At 60.0% G+C, this 19,651-nt stretch overlaps 6 protein-coding genes across 6 annotated transcripts; 4 read left to right on the top strand and 2 right to left on the bottom strand.

Annotated features, from left to right (window-relative positions):
- Positions 1-1,168: 1,168 nt before the first annotated feature.
- KVR01_009711 (uncharacterized protein) lies at positions 1,169-3,866 on the top strand (the record flags this gene model as incomplete). The annotated part of the gene is made up of 4 exons (XM_044782573.1): positions 1,169-1,475; positions 1,547-1,750; positions 1,909-3,692; positions 3,762-3,866. 4 exons carry the CDS (start codon positions 1,169-1,171, stop codon positions 3,864-3,866), a joined length of 2,400 nt encoding a protein of 799 aa, XP_044640959.1.
- A 448-nt stretch (positions 3,867-4,314) lies between these two features.
- Positions 4,315-6,478, bottom strand: KVR01_009932 (uncharacterized protein). Its single transcript, XM_044788729.1, has 2 exons — positions 5,570-6,478; positions 4,315-5,386 (listed from the first exon to the last, which is right to left on the bottom strand). Exons 1-2 carry the CDS (start codon positions 5,864-5,866, stop codon positions 4,424-4,426), a joined length of 1,260 nt encoding a protein of 419 aa, XP_044641180.1. The 5' UTR covers positions 5,867-6,478; the 3' UTR covers positions 4,315-4,423.
- A 1,078-nt stretch (positions 6,479-7,556) lies between these two features.
- On the top strand, positions 7,557-8,789 carry KVR01_009672 (uncharacterized protein; the record flags this gene model as incomplete). The annotated part of the gene is made up of 2 exons (XM_044791596.1): positions 7,557-7,892; positions 7,923-8,789. 2 exons carry the CDS (start codon positions 7,557-7,559, stop codon positions 8,787-8,789), a joined length of 1,203 nt encoding a protein of 400 aa, XP_044640920.1.
- Positions 8,790-11,840: 3,051 nt separating this feature from the next.
- Positions 11,841-12,569, top strand: KVR01_009991 (uncharacterized protein; the record flags this gene model as incomplete). Its single annotated transcript, XM_044785254.1, has 1 exon — positions 11,841-12,569. One exon carries the CDS (start codon positions 11,841-11,843, stop codon positions 12,567-12,569), a length of 729 nt encoding a protein of 242 aa, XP_044641239.1.
- Positions 12,570-12,768: 199 nt separating this feature from the next.
- KVR01_009951 (uncharacterized protein) lies at positions 12,769-13,606 on the bottom strand (the record flags this gene model as incomplete). Its single annotated transcript, XM_044791947.1, has 2 exons — positions 12,769-13,304; positions 13,432-13,606. The coding sequence occupies 2 exons, from the start codon at positions 13,604-13,606 to the stop codon at positions 12,769-12,771; spliced, it is 711 nt and encodes a 236-aa protein (XP_044641199.1).
- Positions 13,607-14,079: 473 nt separating this feature from the next.
- On the top strand, positions 14,080-15,099 carry KVR01_009784 (uncharacterized protein; the record flags this gene model as incomplete). The annotated part of the gene is made up of 2 exons (XM_044785048.1): positions 14,080-14,871; positions 14,947-15,099. The coding sequence occupies 2 exons, from the start codon at positions 14,080-14,082 to the stop codon at positions 15,097-15,099; spliced, it is 945 nt and encodes a 314-aa protein (XP_044641032.1).
- Positions 15,100-19,651: the final 4,552 nt, after the last annotated feature.

Raw genomic sequence — 19,651 nt, 5'->3', positions numbered from 1 at the left:
GCATGCATACCCAAGTCCGCATGTAGAAGTATCTTGACACACCACACCATGCGCTGGGTTATGACAGGGCAACAAGGCAGGGAGGCAGGAAGGCGGGCAGGCTGGGCAGCAAGGTATGTGCGAACAAATCATCAATACGTGCATGTATGTATGTGTGTGAGTTGAGTGTGGTTGAGTTGAGCCCAGGCGACACACCCTGGAAACCCACCGACCGCACTTTCTCGTACTGCCAGCGCCAGCACGACGGAACACGTCCTCTGAACCACTGCTCGTCACCCGCCCACCGCCCCATACAAGCCAACCAAGCTCCTTCGCTCCCTCTTCAAATTGCGACACGGTGCCCCAGTGCCCAGTGCCCCAGTGCCCAGTGGTGCGCTCGACTACTCCTCATTCCCAACCCCCCAGCGGCCTGGATCTGTCAGTGAGTGAGTCCCTCCCCTCTCGCCCCTCCCCCCTCCCCCCTCCCCCCAATGCTGTGGGTTGTCCACGAGGTGGCATGATCTCGGCCCCCCGACGACGCGTTGCGGGTTCTTCTTGTTCGCATGTGAAGGGGGCGGCGTCCTGCCAGCCTGCGACCCGGCCTCGCCCTCACACTCGCCCTCCGCATGTCAGTGACCAGCAGGCTTATTACGGTAGCATTCCACCATCAGCAGCGTCCTTCGCCCAACCTTATCTCGTCCACTGCCTGCTAGCCCTTGTTAGCCCCTTAGCCCTTCTGCGGCCCTCCGCCAGTCCCCCCACGCCCCCGGACACCCTCCCCGAGTCCGCTCCTTCGTCCGTCGCCAGCCCCGGAGACCCACAGGCGACGACCTCCGTTCCAACTGTGCCGCCCGCCTCCTGCCTCCCTCGCGCCCTCCACGCCCCCTCCCCCCCGAACCGCCTCGCAGTCCCCGCCGACCTACCGGTGTGCGCCCTGAGCCAGTCGGCATCCTCCATCCGGGCCGGGCGCCCCAACATGTGCCTGCGCTTGTCCCTGTGCCGCAACCCCGATCGCACCCTCGCAGAGACGCGCTGAAGGGACCAACCGACCTCAGGGGCCTACGGCACCACACACTTCTGCCACGCGTACATGGCACGGCAGGCTGGGTCTTAGCCAACAGACACGCGCCGTTTGGACCAGAGGCGCACAGCACGCCAGCCCAGCACCGTCCTGTCTGGCCTCGTCACCATGGACACAATAAACATCGCCATCATTGGCGCCAATGGCGTGGGCAAGAGCGCCTTCCTGCAGCAGGCCCTGAAGATGTCCAGGCCTGCCAACCAGCTCGTCACCTTCAACTGGACGGAGCCCGATGGCTCCCACCACAACGTCAACATGTTCGAGGTCGACCTGGAGGCCTTCGACCTGGGCATGGACGAGCCCATCCGCTGGCCCAAGCAGGCCAATGGGATGCTCAGCCCTCGCATCGATGGGACTCTGGTGCTCTACGACGTCATGAACAAGGACAGCATCGCCTTGCTGCCCCAGACAATATGTGAGCCGGCCCTCGCCCGCCACCCGCCTCTGTACTATGCCGCTCCCGTCATTTGCTAAGCCACACCACAGCATCTCTTTCCGTGTCCAACTACCCCTTGGTCCTTGTCGCAACAAAATGCGACAACCCCGAGGAGCTCAGGGAGCTCGACACGGCAAGCGTCGCTGCCGCATACCCCTCCGTGATCGCCAACTTCAACACCTCTCCAAAGACCCCAAACACCACCAGGGACTGCCTGCAGGTCATATTGAGGGCAGTCGTGAACGGCCGGAAAGGTACTGACCTCCACCCCCCATCATTCCGTCCCGACCCCGAGCTGCTTCTATTCATGGACCTCCCCCAGGTCTGGCTGCTCAAGGATCATGACTCATGCCTCACTCCTCTCAACACTGACTTCGACCATCACCGAGAGCTGACTTGCATGCTATCCCAGGAGGTGATAAGTCGGATGCGGCCAGCCAGAGACGGCGTGCCGCTTCGGCCGCAAACCTGGAGCCCACGGTAGACCCCCTCAACAACGGTCGGCCCGATTCCGTGCACAGCAAGCACAGCAGAGCTAGCTCCGACCTCTCATTGCTCCGGGGCTTCTCACAGCAGGCGAGCGAGAGGGAAAGTTATTATCGAGGGTCCTCGGCACGCTCGCCCAGGGCTTACCCCGGCCAGGGCCTCGGCCAGGACGACATGAATCCGACAGTCTCAAGCCAGCTGCGACAGACCGGCGTGCGTCTAGATCTTGGGGCGGAGCCATTCTACGAGGTCGATGAATCAGACGTGGAGTCGTTCCGCACCTCCATGACGGACGACATGCCACTGCTGCAACGGAGCGATGAGAGTTTTATGGACCGACCCGCCAAGATGACCGGCGTGGCGTTTGACGACCTTGTGGACAGGCTCCTGGCACCGAGGATGACAAGGGCGGATAGCAACTTTGCGGACATTTTCCTGTGTTTGTACCGAAAGTTTGCCGCCCCGGGTCAGCTCTTTTCCGCCATCCTCACCAGGTTGGAACGGGGCAAGGAGGATAAATCGGCACACTACCTAGGCAAGAAAGCCACGCAGATGCGCATAATCGAGGTAGTGGCCAGATGGGTGTCCCTTTATCCAGGCGATTTCGCACGGCCGACGACCAAGAAGACCCTCGAGCGCTTCATCAACCACCTGGCGAGCGAGCCGGCCTTCAGCGCGGCCGCAGGACAGATGAGGCACCAGCTCGAAACCTTTGTGGTAGAAGATGATGATACGGCATGGGCACAGTCAGACGACCCGCCCGAGGACGTCAGTACGGCCAGCTCGCACAAGTCCCAGGATCTCGAAGTGCCGATGGCCTCGTTGACAGTGGATGATCACCTATCGGCGGAAATGCGGCGGCCCTCACAGGGTTCCGACCTATCACACCTCGAGCGAGACTACAGCGCAGGGGAGACAAACTACCAATATCACACTTACGGGGACTACGAGCGGGAGGCGGCCAAGATGGTTCCTCAGGCCACGCTGCCTCTCAACAAATTCCGCTACCACATCTTCATGGACACGAACCCCGAGGACATCGCCGAAGAAATCACCCGCATCGACTGGATCATGTTCAGCAGTGTGCGCATTCGCGACTGGGTGCGACATGTCAGCCTGTCGACAGCAGAGAAAGAGCGATGCCGGTCGCTGAGAAACGCCAACCGCCTCATCGCTCACTTCAACCACGTCGCTAAATGGGTACAGAACATGGTGCTGATTCGCGACAAGGCAAAGCATCGCGCCCCTTGTCTTGAGAGATTCATGATCATTGCACACAAGCTGCGAAAACTGAACAACTACAACGGGCTGGGCGCCGTAGTGGCGGGCCTGCAAAACGCCAACATAGCGCGCCTCCACGCGACACAGGCGCTTGTCAGCAAGGAGGTCTGGAAGCAGTACCAGAGTGCTGAGAAGCTAATGTTGAATACCAAGTCGTCGTTTGCGTACCGCCTGGCCTGGGAGAACAGCCCGCTCCCTAGGATACCGTACATGGCGCTCCACCGGAAAGATCTAACGTTTGCCGAAGAGGGCAACAAGACCTTTGTGGGGCCCAATGGGGACCGGATCAACTGGAAGAAGTTTGAGATACTCGGGGAAATCTTGTTGCCCATAATGAAGAGCCAGGGGGCACCGTACCCTAACCTACTCAAGAAGCATGAGGTCAGCCGGGACTTGATTCTCGACTGCCGGATGGAGTTGGACGAGGATGTAAGTCTAGCCATCCCGACGCCGAACGCGTGCACGCCTACGGGCAAAGCTGACAAACAACACCAACAGGCCCTCTACCAACGTAGCAAACAAGTCGAGCCCGGTATCGGGGGCACAGGTGGTGCGGCCGATCTGAAGAAGAAGACGATGGGATTCCTGAGGGGCGGGGTCTAAGTGAGACCTGAGAGGCGGACGGCTGATGGACTGATGTACGCCGGGGAATCTATTTTTCACATCTGGAAGCTGGAGTCTTCCACTAACTAAACATACCTTTTTCTTTCCCTCCCGACTTTGCACATAGAGGAAACATGGTAGCGGAATGTTATGGGGTTTTCTGTTTCGTTTCTGTCAAAACACATGCGCATTGCGCGCGCGCGCGTCTGTGTGTCCGGAGCGCTGAGGCTTTGCGACCCAAGTCTTTCTTAATACACTATTGTCTTACCCACTGACCTCTCCTCAACTCGCCAAAGCTCACCCGGCCTGCTGTGATTGGCCCTGTCTCGACGTGTCGACGTGTGCTGAGATTGAAAGAGCTGTAGTTTGCATTTTCATTTCATCCCAAGCCGCTTCAAGAGGCACTTGGAACCCAATTCTGAGAGCACTACATGTCTACAAGAAGAAAGGCAGTAAAGGGGTATCGTATTTTCATGCCTCATGTGCTGTATATGACATGGCGTAAAATCTATCTCGTATATATACATTGATGCCAGGGCCACGGCATGCGCGGCGCATTAGCTGCGGGCAGGAGGAGGCAGCTCCTGGCGATCCCACTCGCCCGAGCCCCCGCCTGCTGCGCCGTCGTGTTTCGAGAAGGCGGCCTCGCTGTCGAACGGGCTGCCGCCGGGGCTCTTGGACGGCGTGTACGTCAGCTCCACCTCATGGTCGACCCTGATGAAGTTCTCCTGCGAGGTGGACCCGGGCGGGGCGGGCCTCCTGAAGGCGCTGCTCCCCACGGTGGCGATGCTGCTCCCGTGGGCGCGGGCGTGGGCGGCGGCGGCGGCGGAGCTGCCGCCGCCGTTGACGGTGCCGCCCCAGGAGCCGAACAGCCAGCCGTCCATGACGGGCAGGGAGGCGGTGATGGTGCCCATGCAGAGGTCGAGGCAGGTCCAGACGAGGATGTCGGTGTAGCTCCAGGTCGAGTCCTTGGAGATGGTCTGCAGCTGCTGCAGGAGGCCGCCGATGACGCTCAGGGCGCCGGCGGCCCAGATGAGGAACAGGCGGGCCTTCTTCTGCCAGCGCATGCGCACGTTCCAGAGGATGACGACGGGGCTCAGGAGCAGCAGGACGCCCAGGATGAGGTGGGCGACCCGCAGGGTGCGCACCGAGAGGGTGTTGTCCAGGCACGTGGCCGGCGAGGCCAGGCTCCCCGCGTACCGGCGGTCCCAGCTGGCGCGCGGCGGGCGGCAGAGGAGGACCTGCCAGAAGGTGGCCAGCAGCACGTAGGCGACCAGGACGGCGAGGAACAGGTCGGTGACGATGGTCCAGAAGCGGGAGATGCAGTCGACGATGCGCCGGATGAAGAGCGTGATGGAGATCTTGATCAGGCCGACGGCGATGTAGAATATGATCTGGCACACGCGGCCGTAGTAGGCGTAGACGTTGTACTGCTCGTACGTCACCTCCCAGACGTGGTGGCCCGCGCCGCCCTGGACCACCATGAGGATCTGCAGGATCGGATATGTGACTGCTATGGACTGTGTGGGTTTTCCGCGAGGTCAGCCTTGGTCGATTCTTCGGGCTGGACATGTGGACCTGTCTGGCTATATATATTTCGTATGTGTATACACATACACATACGCATATGCATATGCACATCTACGTGTACATATATAGCAAAGCCACACACGCCCAGGTCAGTGCATTTGGGGGAGGCTTACAGCAGCGGCCAATATCACCCAGTCATCAGAGCCAAAGACCATTTTTGCACTGTAATACCTCAGTGCCAGCCTCGTGGCCGTGACGATGGAAATAACCAGTATGACGAGAACCATGCCGGCGATAATGGCTGGCTGTTTCGTTTCGTACACATAGCCGGCGGGCTCCTTGGGTACGGTTATCCACCCCCTGCTGGCGTTTGCACTGAAGAGGCCGGCGGACCGGAAGATGCCCTGGACGATGAAGAAGTCATCCTGGTTATTGGGAGGGTTGCCCAGTATGGCGGAGCTGTTGCTCATGTCGATGGGATCTGAGTGAGTGTGGGAGCCGATGTGGGAACAGTGCAGGACGGACGGCAGCTCCCAGGAGCCCACGGTCTCAAGTATTTCTGTCGTCGGGCAGGAATAGTCGGATGTCGATCACTTGCAGAGCCCGACGGCGTGGGTGGGCAGGCCTGTTTTTAGGTGTCTGGGAGAGGACAGGCTGGGAGGACGACCCGGCGGGGAGGAAACTCAAACATTGCGTCGATTGATGAGCCGAAGACATGAACCCGTTTCAAGATCCGCCTGGGTGGCTCGAAGGGCGGGCGCATGAAGGTGAGGAAGGGCACCCACCCGGGCTCGCGAAGGCAAATATCCGCAAAGCATCATGGTTGGACCAGGACTGGAGACGGTCGAGGATTGCCTCAGCTACCGGGCGGCGGGCTCCACAATACCAGGTTTCTTGTTGAAGACAGGGCGGGCATGAGGGCAGGACCCTGAGCGGTGGCAGACCTTACAATACAAGAGCCGCAGGGGTGCCAAAACTTTACGTGGGAAGTTGAAGAAGGACCCACCAGCACGCAACACAGCACGACACCTTCGCAGCTTCGGTATACACATGCAGCTACAGCTCAACGTTATTTGACTTCGCCGACGTCTGGGATCCCTGCGCGGCATGTGTGTGTGTTTTGCCGTCGCTTCATTTAGAGGGCCCGGAAACCCGCCGGTGTGTGGAGACTGCAATTTCATCCGCGACTGGTTGACTGGCCAGTAACAGGTGATAAAGGCAAGGGGCTGAGGCCGGAACGTGCGGCGGCAAGGCGAACACAGGCAGGCTGACGGGATGGGGAGGTGAGGACTTATAATGTGCCTGACCCGTCCGTCAGTCGATATCATATGTGTGTGTATATACATATATATATATATATACACACATACACGGCTCCTGCCGCCCTGCCGCCCTGCCGCCCTGCCGCCCTACCATGACTGACGGTTGAAATTTTGTCGACAGCCCGCCAACCTTGGAACGTGGCCCAGCAACGGGTAAAAGTGGGCGAGCCCAGCAGACCAAGGCGAATGCGGTCACAACCCCCGTGGTCGTGGGCAGTGGGCAGTGGGCACTCATCTGCCGGCGGAGCGCTGTTCATCATTTCTCCTGGACCAAAAAAAAAGACCTCGTGATGGGGTTGATAAAAATCCAGCCAGATGCCCCGGCCTGATTGATGAGCGGGAGGAGGTGGCATCCAAGTCCCGTCTGATGCGGCAGACAGCCCCGGGTCGGATCCGATGCAACCCCCACATTCAAGGCCCTGCCCGGGGGTGCTGGGGTGCTCGCAGCGAGGCGAGGGGCTCCGCCTGGCACGGCTCATCTCCGAAAATATCGATGGGGGGTGGAGGGGGGAGCAGCTGGGGAGGGGACCCCTTTGCGATAGGGGCAGAGGGGCAACAGAGGGGCAAGTGCAAGTGGCGTGCGCACTGCGGATGGGATGCTGGAGAAGGATGCATCTTGTTCGCCGTCAGAGTCCAGAACCCGCCAACCTCGCCAACCTCGCCAAACCCACCAGAGGCTCACCTAATCAGCAAACGGGGGTCCTTGCCGAGGATGTGAGAATTGTCGCCGCGTCTCTTTTGAGATCCCACCGCCCACTGCCACCTGCCACCTTGAGAGAGACACACCGAGTGAGGTCTGCTTCTCGCGGCTTGCGCCACCGACAACAAACACCACACCATGGCCCCGCACCGCTTGCTCGCATCCCTCCTCAGCTCGGCTGCCCTGGCCCTGCTGCTCGGCCCGGCCTCCTCGCTTGCTGCTGCCGACTGCACGGGCGTCTCGGCCCTCAGCCCCAGCTGCTCCTCCAGCCAGGCCCAGCACGCAAGGGATGTCTTCTATGTCGGCGGTCGCTATTATGGGGATGATGCCACGGGGAGCCGCATCACCGACCAGCTGTACGTCGAGAAGCTGACGCCGCCTGCTGTCACCCAGCCCAGGCCCGTCGTCTTCTTCCATGGCGGTGGCGGCAGCGGTGTCACGTGGCTCAACACCCCAGACAACAGGAAGGGCTTTGCCTCGTACTTCATCGAGCAGGGCTACCAGGTCTACATCGTCGACCAGACCGGCGTCGGCCGCACCACCCAGACCGACCTGGCCACTTATCCGCTGTCCTCCAGCACCTCGGCCGAGAACACCGAGAAGTCCTTCTCGGGGCCCCAGCACTTCCCAGACCTCTACCCGCAGGCCGTCCTGCACACCCAGTTCCCCGGCACCGGCCTGCGGGGCGACGTCGTCTTTGACCAGTTCCAGCGCTCCGTGCTTCCCTACTCCACAAACTCCTCTGGCGTCCAGCAGGTCATGAGGGCCGCCGGCTGCGAGCTGCTGTCCATCATCGGCGGCCAGTCCTACCTCGTCTCCCACTCCGCCGGCGCCCTGTACCCCATCCTCATGTCCAACGACTGCGGCCACCTCATCGCCGCCAACATCAACCTCGAGTCGGCCACCACCCCCTTCTTCTTCCCCAGCACCGGCCCCGCCAGCGACGGCTCCCTCTCGGGCTCCTTCACCCGCGCCTGGGGCCTGTCCGACGTGCCCATCGACTACGACCCGCCCATCTCGGACCCCTCAGAGCTGACCCAGGTCGAGGTCGGCAACGACACCCTGGCCCACCGCTCCTGCCACCTCCAGGCCGAGCCCGCCCGCCAGCTGCCCAAGATCAGCGCCGTCAGGTACCTGCTCGTCACCAGCGAGGCCTCGGTCCACGTCACCTACGACCACTGCACCGTCCAGTACCTGGAGCAGGTCGGCGGCTCCCCGGAGTGGATCAAGCTGGCCGACATCGGCATCCACGGCAACGGCCACTTCATGCACCTCGAGCTGAACAACCTCGAGATCGCCGCCGTCGTGCACGACTGGATCCGCGCTGCCGACAAGAATGCCACCACCCTGGCCCGCAGGTGGGAGTCGTGATGGAGGATATATAATGCCGGGGTAAATTGGGCTGTATATAGTAGCAGTTTATTAATGTCTTGATATCTAATCCCGTATTAGGACGGCACATCTGTATGCCACGTCTCAGATCCTCCCGATTCAAGTCTTGCGTAACATGATCTCAAGATAGTGCAACGACATGTATGGATTGGTTCGTTGTGTCTCGTGTGAGCGTGGGTGAAGGGGTGCCAGTGATAGAGTGAGAGATTGAGAGAAGTAGAGAAAGAGAGAGTGCGTGTATAACTGGTCACATTTGAGTATGAGCAATGGGGATAGATCAAGCCGAGCACCCAAGCACATGTGAATACGCCCGCTGCCCTTCTCGTTGCTATGCTATGCTATGCATTGTGTTTAATCTGCTCTCGGCCAGGCGCTCTCAGTCTATCTTTATCTTGCCTGATAATTCTGCCCCCGCCCCCCAGCACCTATCCCAATCCAGTAAGCAGTCCTAGACTGTTGTTACCCGTGCATGGCCCAGACCTCCCAGCCAAGACACGTCCCCGAAGACCAACTTGGAAGTGAACCGCTACTGTTGTCCTGGCATGAGAAACATATCAAAGCGCCGAGCCGCAGGGTCCAGTTGTCACGGCCCGAGCTAACGTTGAGTGGGAGCATTTCACAGTGAGGCTTAGAAGGCTGAGACTGCTGTCTGACGCCGTCTCGTGCCTGAGAGGACTGGCTTTCGGTATCAAGGACTGCTGATAGCGGACGCCAGAGTCTAGAGCCGTGCCTCGTACCACCGTCACAACAGGTAGCGGCGGTGACAGTTGGGTCAGGAGACATGTCCGACCTGCTCAATGGGCGTGCCGGCAGATCTGCACGCCAAGTTTTAGGCGGGCATGCCAGGAACAGAGACACCATCACCACCATGGCATGGGTCCCGGCCCTGGCATTGGGCGACAGGGCTCCGCATCGCCTGTTGTTCCGCCCAGGTGATCGGATCCCTCACGCTGTCTGTCCTTGGACTACACGACGGACTGGATATCTCCCTGCCCTCTGTGACGCCACTTATGGATGATTGCATGGTCGACCATGTGGTAGGGCGGTGCCAGCATAATGCAACGTGAGGGACATCGGGCTCGCTGGGGCCCCTTGGGCTGCAACATCCCAGCCAACAGCAGGGGCAGTCCATTTGCTGACGGCGCACAGGCAGTACTGTGGTATGTACTCAGCCGAAAGCCGGGCCCGGGATCCGGAGCACGACACCAGGAGACCAGGACTCTGGAGCTCGAGGCCCGGGACGGACTGGTCACTTGTGACTAGCCTCCCCCCGGAAAATTTGGCGGCGGCCAACGAGGGCTCGAGGGTCTCGTAAAACAGGGTAGAACGAGGACACCTTGAGAATGCCAAGACGAGCCTCATAGGTGGACAAAGACATGGCGTGAGGGAAGGGAAAAATTAAGGGGATCCCAGACATGTTTTTCCCTCTCTTTCTTTTGCCCCGGTGGACATTGAGCAGCCTCATCTGAGACAGCAATGTCGGGACTTGACAGGCGTTCCTCGGTCTACAAGAAAGAGCACACGAAGCGACGGGCAGGACAGGCAGGCAGGCAGGATGGCAGGCTCGTCGCCTTTGGCCCAAAAAGCAAGCCTGTCACGCGGGATGCCGAGGGGAAATCAGACCAGATGGTTGAGGCGCATGTCAGCCCTCACACCGATGCACTCTTGCGGGCAGGGCAGTCTAGCAGTCAGGAGGGGGGAGGGGGAGGGGGGACGGCCGGCCCAGAAGGGTAGCAAGACGCCCAATTACGCAACTGTGCTTGCAACCTGCAGGCGCCATTTCCTGTCGATCAGAGCCTCTCACGGATGGGGTTTATTGTGGGGTCCTGGGGCTGCAAGTTCAAATGTTGTACACAGTAACCTGCAGGAGGGTCCTGCTCTTGTCTGCTCGCACACAGGCACACAGGCACACTGGCCCAACTGGCACACTGGCCCAGCAGTCCACCAGGGCAGTTCGCCCCAACCCCAGCGGCCCCAGTCATCCCCAGTCTCCCACACCCCCCTCCAGGCTGCCCAGTCTGCCAGTCTCCACCATTCAGGTTTGCTCTAGTATACATACTACCCCGTAGCCATGCAGACATCCCCATTGAGCCACCCCTCAAGACAGCACGCGACATCATCCTGCAGATGCAGCAGATGCAGCAACAGAGAAAGCTGCGAGATATGACGGTCTGTTGTGCCGAGAAAGGGCATGGCGACAGCACAATCAATCGTAGCTCGAGGCACAACACAGTAGAGAGGGGGGTGATAAAAGGTGCTTACACAGGTAGAGAGGGTACCAAGTAAGCTAGGTACTTAGTGAGGGTAACTAACTGGCCCTCGCACGAACGCACCAGAAGCGGTCAGGACAGGAATCACGCTGCTGCCGCAACCATGCTGCTGCCCTGGCGCATACCTCCATCGCATATCATTCGCATTCCACCAGGCATGCCGCTACCCAGCTACCATGGTACGGTTGCCGCCACAGCAAGATTTGCAAACCCGGCCGGATTCGCGACTCGTGAGCGCTACACCGTACGAGCTAGTCTGCATTCTGGCAAGTCCCGCAATGGTTGGCACCCACCCGTGCCACCGTTCCCCGGGCACCCCAGTTTGCCCCATGCCCAAGGCCCCAGGCCCGCCCCAGGCCCCAGGCCCCAGGCCCCGGGTCGCCCTTCCTTTTCCCAGGAGGACCAGGAGGACCAGGCCCGTCGAGGTCACCGGACCCGCGCCTTTGCAGGGCAGGCATCTGATCGCTCTTAGCCGCATCCCTTGCCTCGATCCTGTTTTCCTTTGAATAATAGGCTTGCTCTCCCCGCCGCCGTGGGATTTCAGGCGTTGGCTCGCCCCCTTGCCCTCCCGTCTATACCACCCGTAGTACGCGAATTGCATGTGAACAACGCCTTTTCTTTGTGCCTGCCCACCGCCGTTGTCAACGCCGCCGTCCAACCGAGCACGGCAGTGAGGGTACCAAGACGCCCACTTATACGCACCCACCACCAACCCCAAACCCACTCTATCAACCTCTCACCTCTTTCACACGCTCTCACAATGCTACACACCCAATTCAGGCCCGTAGCAATGAGAGCATCCAAGGTCAAGGGCCAGCGAGGGCCTCAGAAGAAATCACAGCCACTCGACCCCGTCGACCTGAGCAGGCGGCTGAACATCGTCATAGCGGAGCGACAACTCGAGGATCTGCAGCTGAGCGGCAAGCTCCAAGGATCAGAAACGAGCCTGCCCAACCCCCGGGGCAACCCACTTCCCCGGGACAGCAAGCGGTCGTCCCTCCTGGCCGGCCCCAAGACGTCAACAAGATGGGTCTTCCGGACCAAGCCTGCTACCGGCCACTCGCCCCACGACTCGACCGACTCCAGCGCAACATACGTCCACGTCCCGCGGGAACCCAACGCGGCCTCTGCGCGGAAACACCACGGCGCAAGGCAGGATCACGGGGCGGCGCAACAGGCAGGGAAATACTCCGTGGTGCTGAACAGCTCCAGCGAGCCGGCGAGGGGGCGGTCGGGCGATCCCAAGGAGCTCTGCCCTCCGGATTGGACGCAGGATGATTCTGCAGGGACCAAGCCGCGGAGGCTGCAACTCCTCAAACGGATGAGCCCCATCGCCGTGCTCAAGTTGAGACTCGGGGGTGAAGGGCCCGGGCCAGGGCCAGAACAGGTGTCCAAGGTCGACCGGACACGGTGCGACACCGCGATGGATGGGCGTCACGTAGTAGTGAACCGGAAATCTGGAGTCTTCTCGAAACTACTAGCGCATTAGCGGGCCCCTGCATGGGAAGCGGCAAGATGCCGGAGACAAGATGCATAATACACATACAACATTGATCTCTTCACCGCGCCCTTGACCGATTCATTTGACTCTGATTCAACGCGAGAACGTCCAGACCATGTCTTGACCAAGGTTGTAGTTGTAGCATAGGAAGAAGTCATCGGAACATGAGATGTCCCACGCCCCGAGATCAGGTGAACTTGGATTCCGCCTCCATCAGCTTCTCAATGAGCTGCACGTCTTGTTTCATGACCTGCTCCCTCACCAGGTCCGTGACGCCGCCCGTAGCCTCCTGCTTGGACAGCAGGTGCAGGACCAGCTCGCAGTACTCCCTCACGGCGTCCCCGTCCTCGCCGGGGTCTGTCCTCGCCTTGCGCAAGGCTTCTTTGCCGCGGCGCAGGCCCAGGTCGTGTGTCCACCTCGGCTTCTTATGCTGGTAGCCAGGCGCCTGCTGCAGGTTCCAGGGGAGGCCGCCGCGGCCGGGCTGCTCGTCCTCGGGCGGCAGCGTCGCGACGTGGATGTTGGTCAACTTGGTCGGGAGGCTGGGGTACCTCTTGAAGAGCTGGGCCAGCTCGGGCGAGTCGTCCAGTATGTTGAAGGGGTGGGCCTTGCGCTTATTGGGCCTGCTATCGTCGTTGGTTCCCGGTTCGGTTGGCTTGGGGGGCGGCTGCGCCGGCTGGGCCTCGACCGGTGGGTGATTCTCCTTGTGGGGGCGGAAACAGGCGACTGAGCAGCTGGAGGACGGATGGTCAGAAGGCTGGAGTGGGCGGGCTGGAGGGTGGGGGGTGGGGGTTGGCGCCTTACTAGGGAATAGAGCAGCGAGGGCATTTGTATTTTCCTGGCTCCTTCTCACATATCCCGCAGGGCTTGGGCTGTGGCTTTGGCGGTGGCACTTCCTCCTCAACGGCTTCTGCTGTCGCGTCGCGCGGTGCTTGTTCGCGTGCTGCGGTATCGCCCTCGGCCTTCTTATCGGTTGGGGGTGCCCGACCGTCTGGCTCGTTCGGAGCGCCCTGCGCATCCACTGACATGATCACAATTGTAATGCCGAATAGCAATTGGACACGCGAACGGTAAGGTGCAGGTGGCACTGTGCAGATAAAAGGCTGGTTGGTCGTGTCGAGGCGCTTGGTGCTGGCTGTTGTTGTTCCTGATGTGGATGGAGAGGCGCAGGGTGATCTGAAATTTGACTGGAAGGGCCGACATTTTTAGCAGGGGTCCCCTCCACCCCACGCACCGTTGCTCAATGACTGCGCTTATTTCTTACTGGGCGCTCAGAAATCTGGGGAAGTTCGGAAGATCGCACCGCCCAGATTTCGTTATCAATAGGTCCCACCTCCTCCGCAGGCAGCCCGGGCCAAGCAATGACGCAGGCTCCTCGGGGCAAATAATTCTCGCGCATTTTGTAAGCAACGCCAGGGCCCTTTTTTAACAGTACTTTGCGGCTGCCAATGCTGCCACTCTCCTATACTTTCCCACCTACCTACGACCCAGACCATTTAAGATGATTTTGAGGAGGTTAAGCAGGCCGTCAGGCACTTTATTTGCAGCGGCGAGGCCGTCACACACTCGAGCCGGCCCGAGCTTCGGCCGGCTCTCCCGGATGCCATTCTCCAGCATAGGCTCGACGCATCCCCCCTTCGCAGCCGGGCAGCGACCACAACTCCCTGCAGCGAGGTCATCGCTGCCCGGCGTGCGGACTACTCTGGGTAAAAGGACAATTTTCATCCAGATCGAGCCCACACCGAACCCAGACGCCCTCAAGTTCCTCCCCAACCAACGAATCCTCCCCGAGAACATCAACACCCCCTTCATCGAGTACCTGAACCCGCGCAGCACCATCTCGCCCCCCTACCCGTCCCCGCTGGCCGCCCAGCTTATGAACGTCGACGGCGTCAAGTCCATCTTCTTCGGCACCGACTTCATCACCGTGACAAAGGAGGAGGACGCGAACTGGGCGCACATCAAGCCCGAGATCTTTGCCCAGACCACCGAGGCCATCACGAGCGGCCAGAGCATCGTCAACGTCTCCGAGAAGAAGGAGGGTGGCGAGGCCGCCGGCGAGGGCGAGGTCGACAGCCTCGCCTACGACGAGAACGACGACGAGGTTGTCGGCATGATCAAGGAGCTGCTAGAGACGCGCATCCGGCCGGCCATCCAGGAGGACGGCGGCGACATCGAGTTCCGCGGCTTCGAGGGCGGCAACGTCCTGTTGAAGCTGCGCGGTGCATGCCGGACTTGTGACTCCAGCACGGTCACGCTGAAGAACGGTATAGAGGGCATGTTGATGCACTACGTTAGTCACCCCCTATCCATTCCCCCGGGGCGAAATCCCACAATAAGCGGTCCCGTTGCTGACTGTTCACCTCAGATCGAGGAGGTAAAGGGCGTTACTCAGGTCATGGATGAGGAGGAGGAGATAGCATTGAAGGAGTTCGCCAAGTTCGAGGAGAGGCTCAAGCAGCAGAAGGGCACTGTACCCCCCACGTCACCAGGGAAGGGCTCCATCGACCATGTTGCTTGAAAAAGGCCTTCACCGCGCGCTCGTCCCCCCCCCCCCCCAGCATGCGTGCTTCAACTATTCGTGCGCCCTTGCAAAAGTTAAGATAGGGCTGCCGGGATAGGCCCTGGAACACACAAGAGACAGAATGGTATAATATCGGCGGTTCTAATAGACGAGACAAGGCATTCTTTTCGACACGCAGAATTGGCTTTGGCCTGATGTAACAGACGCTCGCTCGCCGTTCCTCTTGGGTTCACACGATGCTTCCCGAACGGCTATGCCGCGCGCAAAATGGACACAGGACTGGTCACTTGTTCGCATTCTCGGCAGCTGGTCCAGAACCGTCGGTGGCAACGCGTGCTGAGGCCAACTGTAAAAAGGACAGCAACGGCCCACCCGTCAGATCATTCTGCCGGGTCTCGGAGGACAAACATCTCGTGTTTGACTGGCTGATCTTGGGTCACTGTAGGACGGTGCCTGACGGCAACAAGTAGTGTTGTACTGGCTTTGGCGTTTCAAAATGGATGCCAGAAGCAAGGAGCCAGCTAAGGGCATTGAAACTTAAAACCCAATCGACCATTGAAATATCCCAATCGCGACAGAGTGCGAGAATGTGTCAAGTCCTTTTTCTTACGACACCATTTGGGATGACCCGTACCAAACCTCCTGTCTCATGACCGCCTCCCTCGTAACCTCCGATTACCTTATCCGGCCAATACCTAACACGTCGTGAGAGCGTTGTGCTTTGATATGCTGTCTGCTGCGGGCCGCGGATCAACGTGACACGGCCTGTGTCAACAGCACTTGCGATTGGCCTGGCGCCGCCCCAGCAGACGAGAGCAAGAAGGTGGTGCCCTGGCTTGTGATACCATTCTCGGCATGCGTGACAGCGTCAGTACTAAACTCCGACCGTTGTGGTGCTACGCAGAATCATTTAGGCCCGGCATCAAAGACAACATACATCGATGCCGCCGCCAGCACATGTGTGTTTCATAATATAGTACATGATCGACAGCCACACCGGCGCTGCCAGAGCCGCGAAGCTAGGCCCCCTCGAAAACCCCCGCCAGTGTCGGAGCCAGTCAAAGACGCACAGCAGATGTCCTGGCATGGGAAAGCTTTGCAGCTGATCATGCCAAGCCCTCTCCGGTCGAGCCTAGGGGCACTGGGGCACCGACCCCAGGGCTGGGAGGGGAGGTCGAGGGGCCCTGATTGCAGGCCCGACCCAGGCATGTCTGTGCGACGAATCCGGGGTTTGAACAGATCGTCAGGATCGTGGGCCTCTGATCCCACCTGGAACGGTAGTTGGATGCCTGTGCCATAACCCTGGAGTCTGGTAACGGCGTTCGGCGGGCGCGCAGCTGGCGCGACTGCAGTGCTTGTTTCGGGCCATAGCTAGGCAGTCCATAGGGCTCAGGCTTATGCATGAAAGGCAACCGGCTCGTCATCAGCCGTTTCTCAGCCGGGGTCACAGTGGCCGGCCCGTGCTTCCAATTGGAAACGCGTGCTGAGGTCTGGTGTAATGTCGCCGTGGCGGGTCGGTGAAGGAAAAGGCTGTCCTAGATCCAGTTGAGCCAGAGCTGTGTGCAAAACATCAAGCTGCCGCTCCGCTCCGTTCGGCCTTTTCGAAGGAGGGGTGTGGGACAGTGGGAAAGCGACACAAAGACAGCCCGTCCGTCTGATGGCGGCCTAGCACAGAAGTCCAAGGTCAAGGTCAAGGTCAGGGGCCCGGTGGCGTCCGCGGAGAACCAGCCAGCCAGCCAGCTGATGGCATCGTGGATTGATTGACTTTCCGCCAGGGTCCCTACCCCGCTTCGGAGGCCCGTCAAGCATGCTTGCGATTGAGTTGGGGCTCCTACGACGCATCCCGGATCTTTGCTGCATCGGGCGCGAACGACCTGACGACCAGTGCTGCGCTGATCATCACTTGTGTGGCCGTCCATCATAGCACCTCTCAGCTGACAGTGCCACTTGCCCAAACAAGAATTCTCAAGACGGACCCAGACTCCTTGGGCTGGCTGCGCGCATCCAGTGCCTCATGCGTCTAGCTTGCAAGCTAGGGGCCAAGGGCCCAGGGCGGCTCCCACGGCATGCATGGATTGGCGACCGTCAACGGTGCCCCTGGCTCCCGAGCCCAGACGAAAGGGGGATTGGTGGCGTGTAAGTACGGAGTATACGTGCGTGTGTGACCCGGGCAGCGGGCAGCGGGCGCAGAACGCGCAGCGGAATATAGCACAGCACCGTAGCGCATAAACGGCACGCGAGCAGCAGACAAGAGCTGCCGGCTGGGTGGTGTAGGAGAGGCGGCTCGCACAGCTCCCTGCCTGGGCCGTCTGATGTCGAGGAGCTGAGGGAGAGGGGCTTGAGGGGGACTCGGGGGATGACGGGGACGAGGGCGGGAGAGCATTTGGGTCGAGGGCTAGGCCCGTCCCCTCGCAACCCCGTCGTCAGAATGAACTGAAGATCGTCGCCACGCGTCTACCGAGCGTCAGTAGACCGCACATGGTGGCTTGTTTCCTGTGGTTTTCATTAGAGATGCATAGGCCACATGTAGCAACCGGCTTTCTCGGGTCCGACTGCTGCGGCGAACGGAAGAAGATGGTGCTAAGTGCCGCGGGTGGCCCTACGACACTGGAGAGGCGACTTCCAGTCTGTCTGCCACTCTGTCTGTCAGTCAGTCTGCCGCCTGTCACGCCCATTGCATGCATGCAGCGGGTGGGAACTGGTGGCTATGGACTGGTGGACTGGGCTGACTGGCTGTCTGGCCTGTCTGGCAGTTCAGGTATTGAGGCAGTCTGGACTCTGGATCGACGATCGCCGCTAGACGGGATCATGCTAAGTGGGAATTGCGGGGAAGCCGCGTGTGATTGGGCACATGCAGGGCCCCTGGTCACATTTCCGAGTCTCCCAGCTTCGGGTCAGGGGGGTCCCTGGAAGCTTGGCCTCCTCCTGCCTGGGCTCTTGGCCCTGCCTCGTGCTGGGCGCGCTGCCGGGCTGTCCCACTGCTAGCTGTGTCAACCAAGCCGCTGTGGAATATCTTGTTGGAATATCGACTGTAACGCGCTGTCACCCGCCGTGATGATGTGTGTGTGTCGTGCCCACAAAAGCCATACTCATGTAGACTTTGGGCATGCATCGACCATGGAGATGCGCTTTGGATGGCATGGGATGGGGGGAGGGGGGATGGGGATTTATTGTTGGATTAGAGATGAACGAATGAGCTGGGCTTGGCTGGGCTGACTGGCAAAGCGAAGAGGAGGGCGGGAGGAAGGCAGGAGGAGGGCACGAGGGCCAGAGGGAGGGCACGAGCACCTGCAGCTCCAGACCAGCCACTACTGCAATGGACCGCAGGTAGAACAGACCGAGTGGGGGAAGGGGTATCATGGGCGGAGGAAGGCAACGATGCCATGCAATGCAATGCATAATGGAGCATCTGGACTGGCCCGCAGCACCCTTGGAGAATCCTACCTACATCGCACAGTAGTGCCGGTGCCATATGGGACAATGCCGTCTGCCAGTCTGCCCACTGGGCGCTGTCGATTGTGGTCAGATGCTGCCGTTTCCACCACGTTCCGAGCATGGTCTGCGACATATCAAGACACTTCTGGCGGCAGGGGGTGGAGGCATAAACGCCGTCGAATGAGCGACGTCTTTACCCAGGCAGCCCAGGTGGCGGCTCCGTACGGGCTGGGTGTGTGTGAGTGAGGAGGGTACCAAGGTACGTAAGTATCTACTACCTTCCTGCCTCCCCAAAGAGCCGCCGCCGCCTGTTGCGGCAGTGAGATGTACTGCATATCATACTGTGTAATCTCAGCCCACCCATGCACTCCTCCTTTCCTGCCAATTTCAGCCTCAACCGACGGGTCGCCGGCCTCGTGTCTAGCCACGTCCAAGCCGGCGCAGATGGCTACACAGTACTATATAGTAGATGGCGTGGACACCGGGCATGGTATGATTTTACATGGAGTGGCGGATGCGGATACCTTAGTACATAGGTACTTAAGTATATATACCTGGGTGGGTGTGCATGCACAATATACTGTGTAGCACGTACCACAGCATGGCTCATCAAATATCTACCACAGTAGACTACAGATGTTCACATGGAGAGGCAGCCCTCCTCCTCTTGTCTTGGGCACGAGTGTGCGCACTCGCGACCAAGAAGCAAAACGGAGGATGCAAGATGCAAGATGCGAGACGTTGGCCAAAGCCCCAGGTCTCGCGCGTCTACCTGCCACACACACAAACAGAATACCACACAAAATCATGAGAAACGCATCCATGTGTCGTACTAAGCACGACGATTCCGATCGAGCTGCTGGTGGATTTGACTAGCCTTGGATCTCCCAGCCAGCTTTGCGAACCTTGCAGGGGTGCATTGACACCACCTGGGGCTCCGGGGCTCTCCTGGCACCTGGGCGGACGGGCGGGCTGGCGGGCTTTCATCAGTCGTCCAGACGAGGAGGCACGCGCCAGTTCTCCACAAGGGTCACCCCCCCTGCTGGGGACACCAGACCGGCCTGACCAGTCACCTCACGGCCTGCAACGGCTGGGCTAGTAGGGGGGACCCCTC

Source organism: Diaporthe batatas (genome assembly GCF_019321695.1).
Source record: "Diaporthe batatas strain CRI 302-4 chromosome Unknown Contig00012, whole genome shotgun sequence".
NCBI classification, from domain to species: domain Eukaryota; kingdom Fungi; phylum Ascomycota; class Sordariomycetes; order Diaporthales; family Diaporthaceae; genus Diaporthe; species Diaporthe batatas.
The sequence above is the reverse complement of the archived record's forward strand: the minus strand, read 5'-3'. Positions and strand labels throughout refer to the sequence as shown.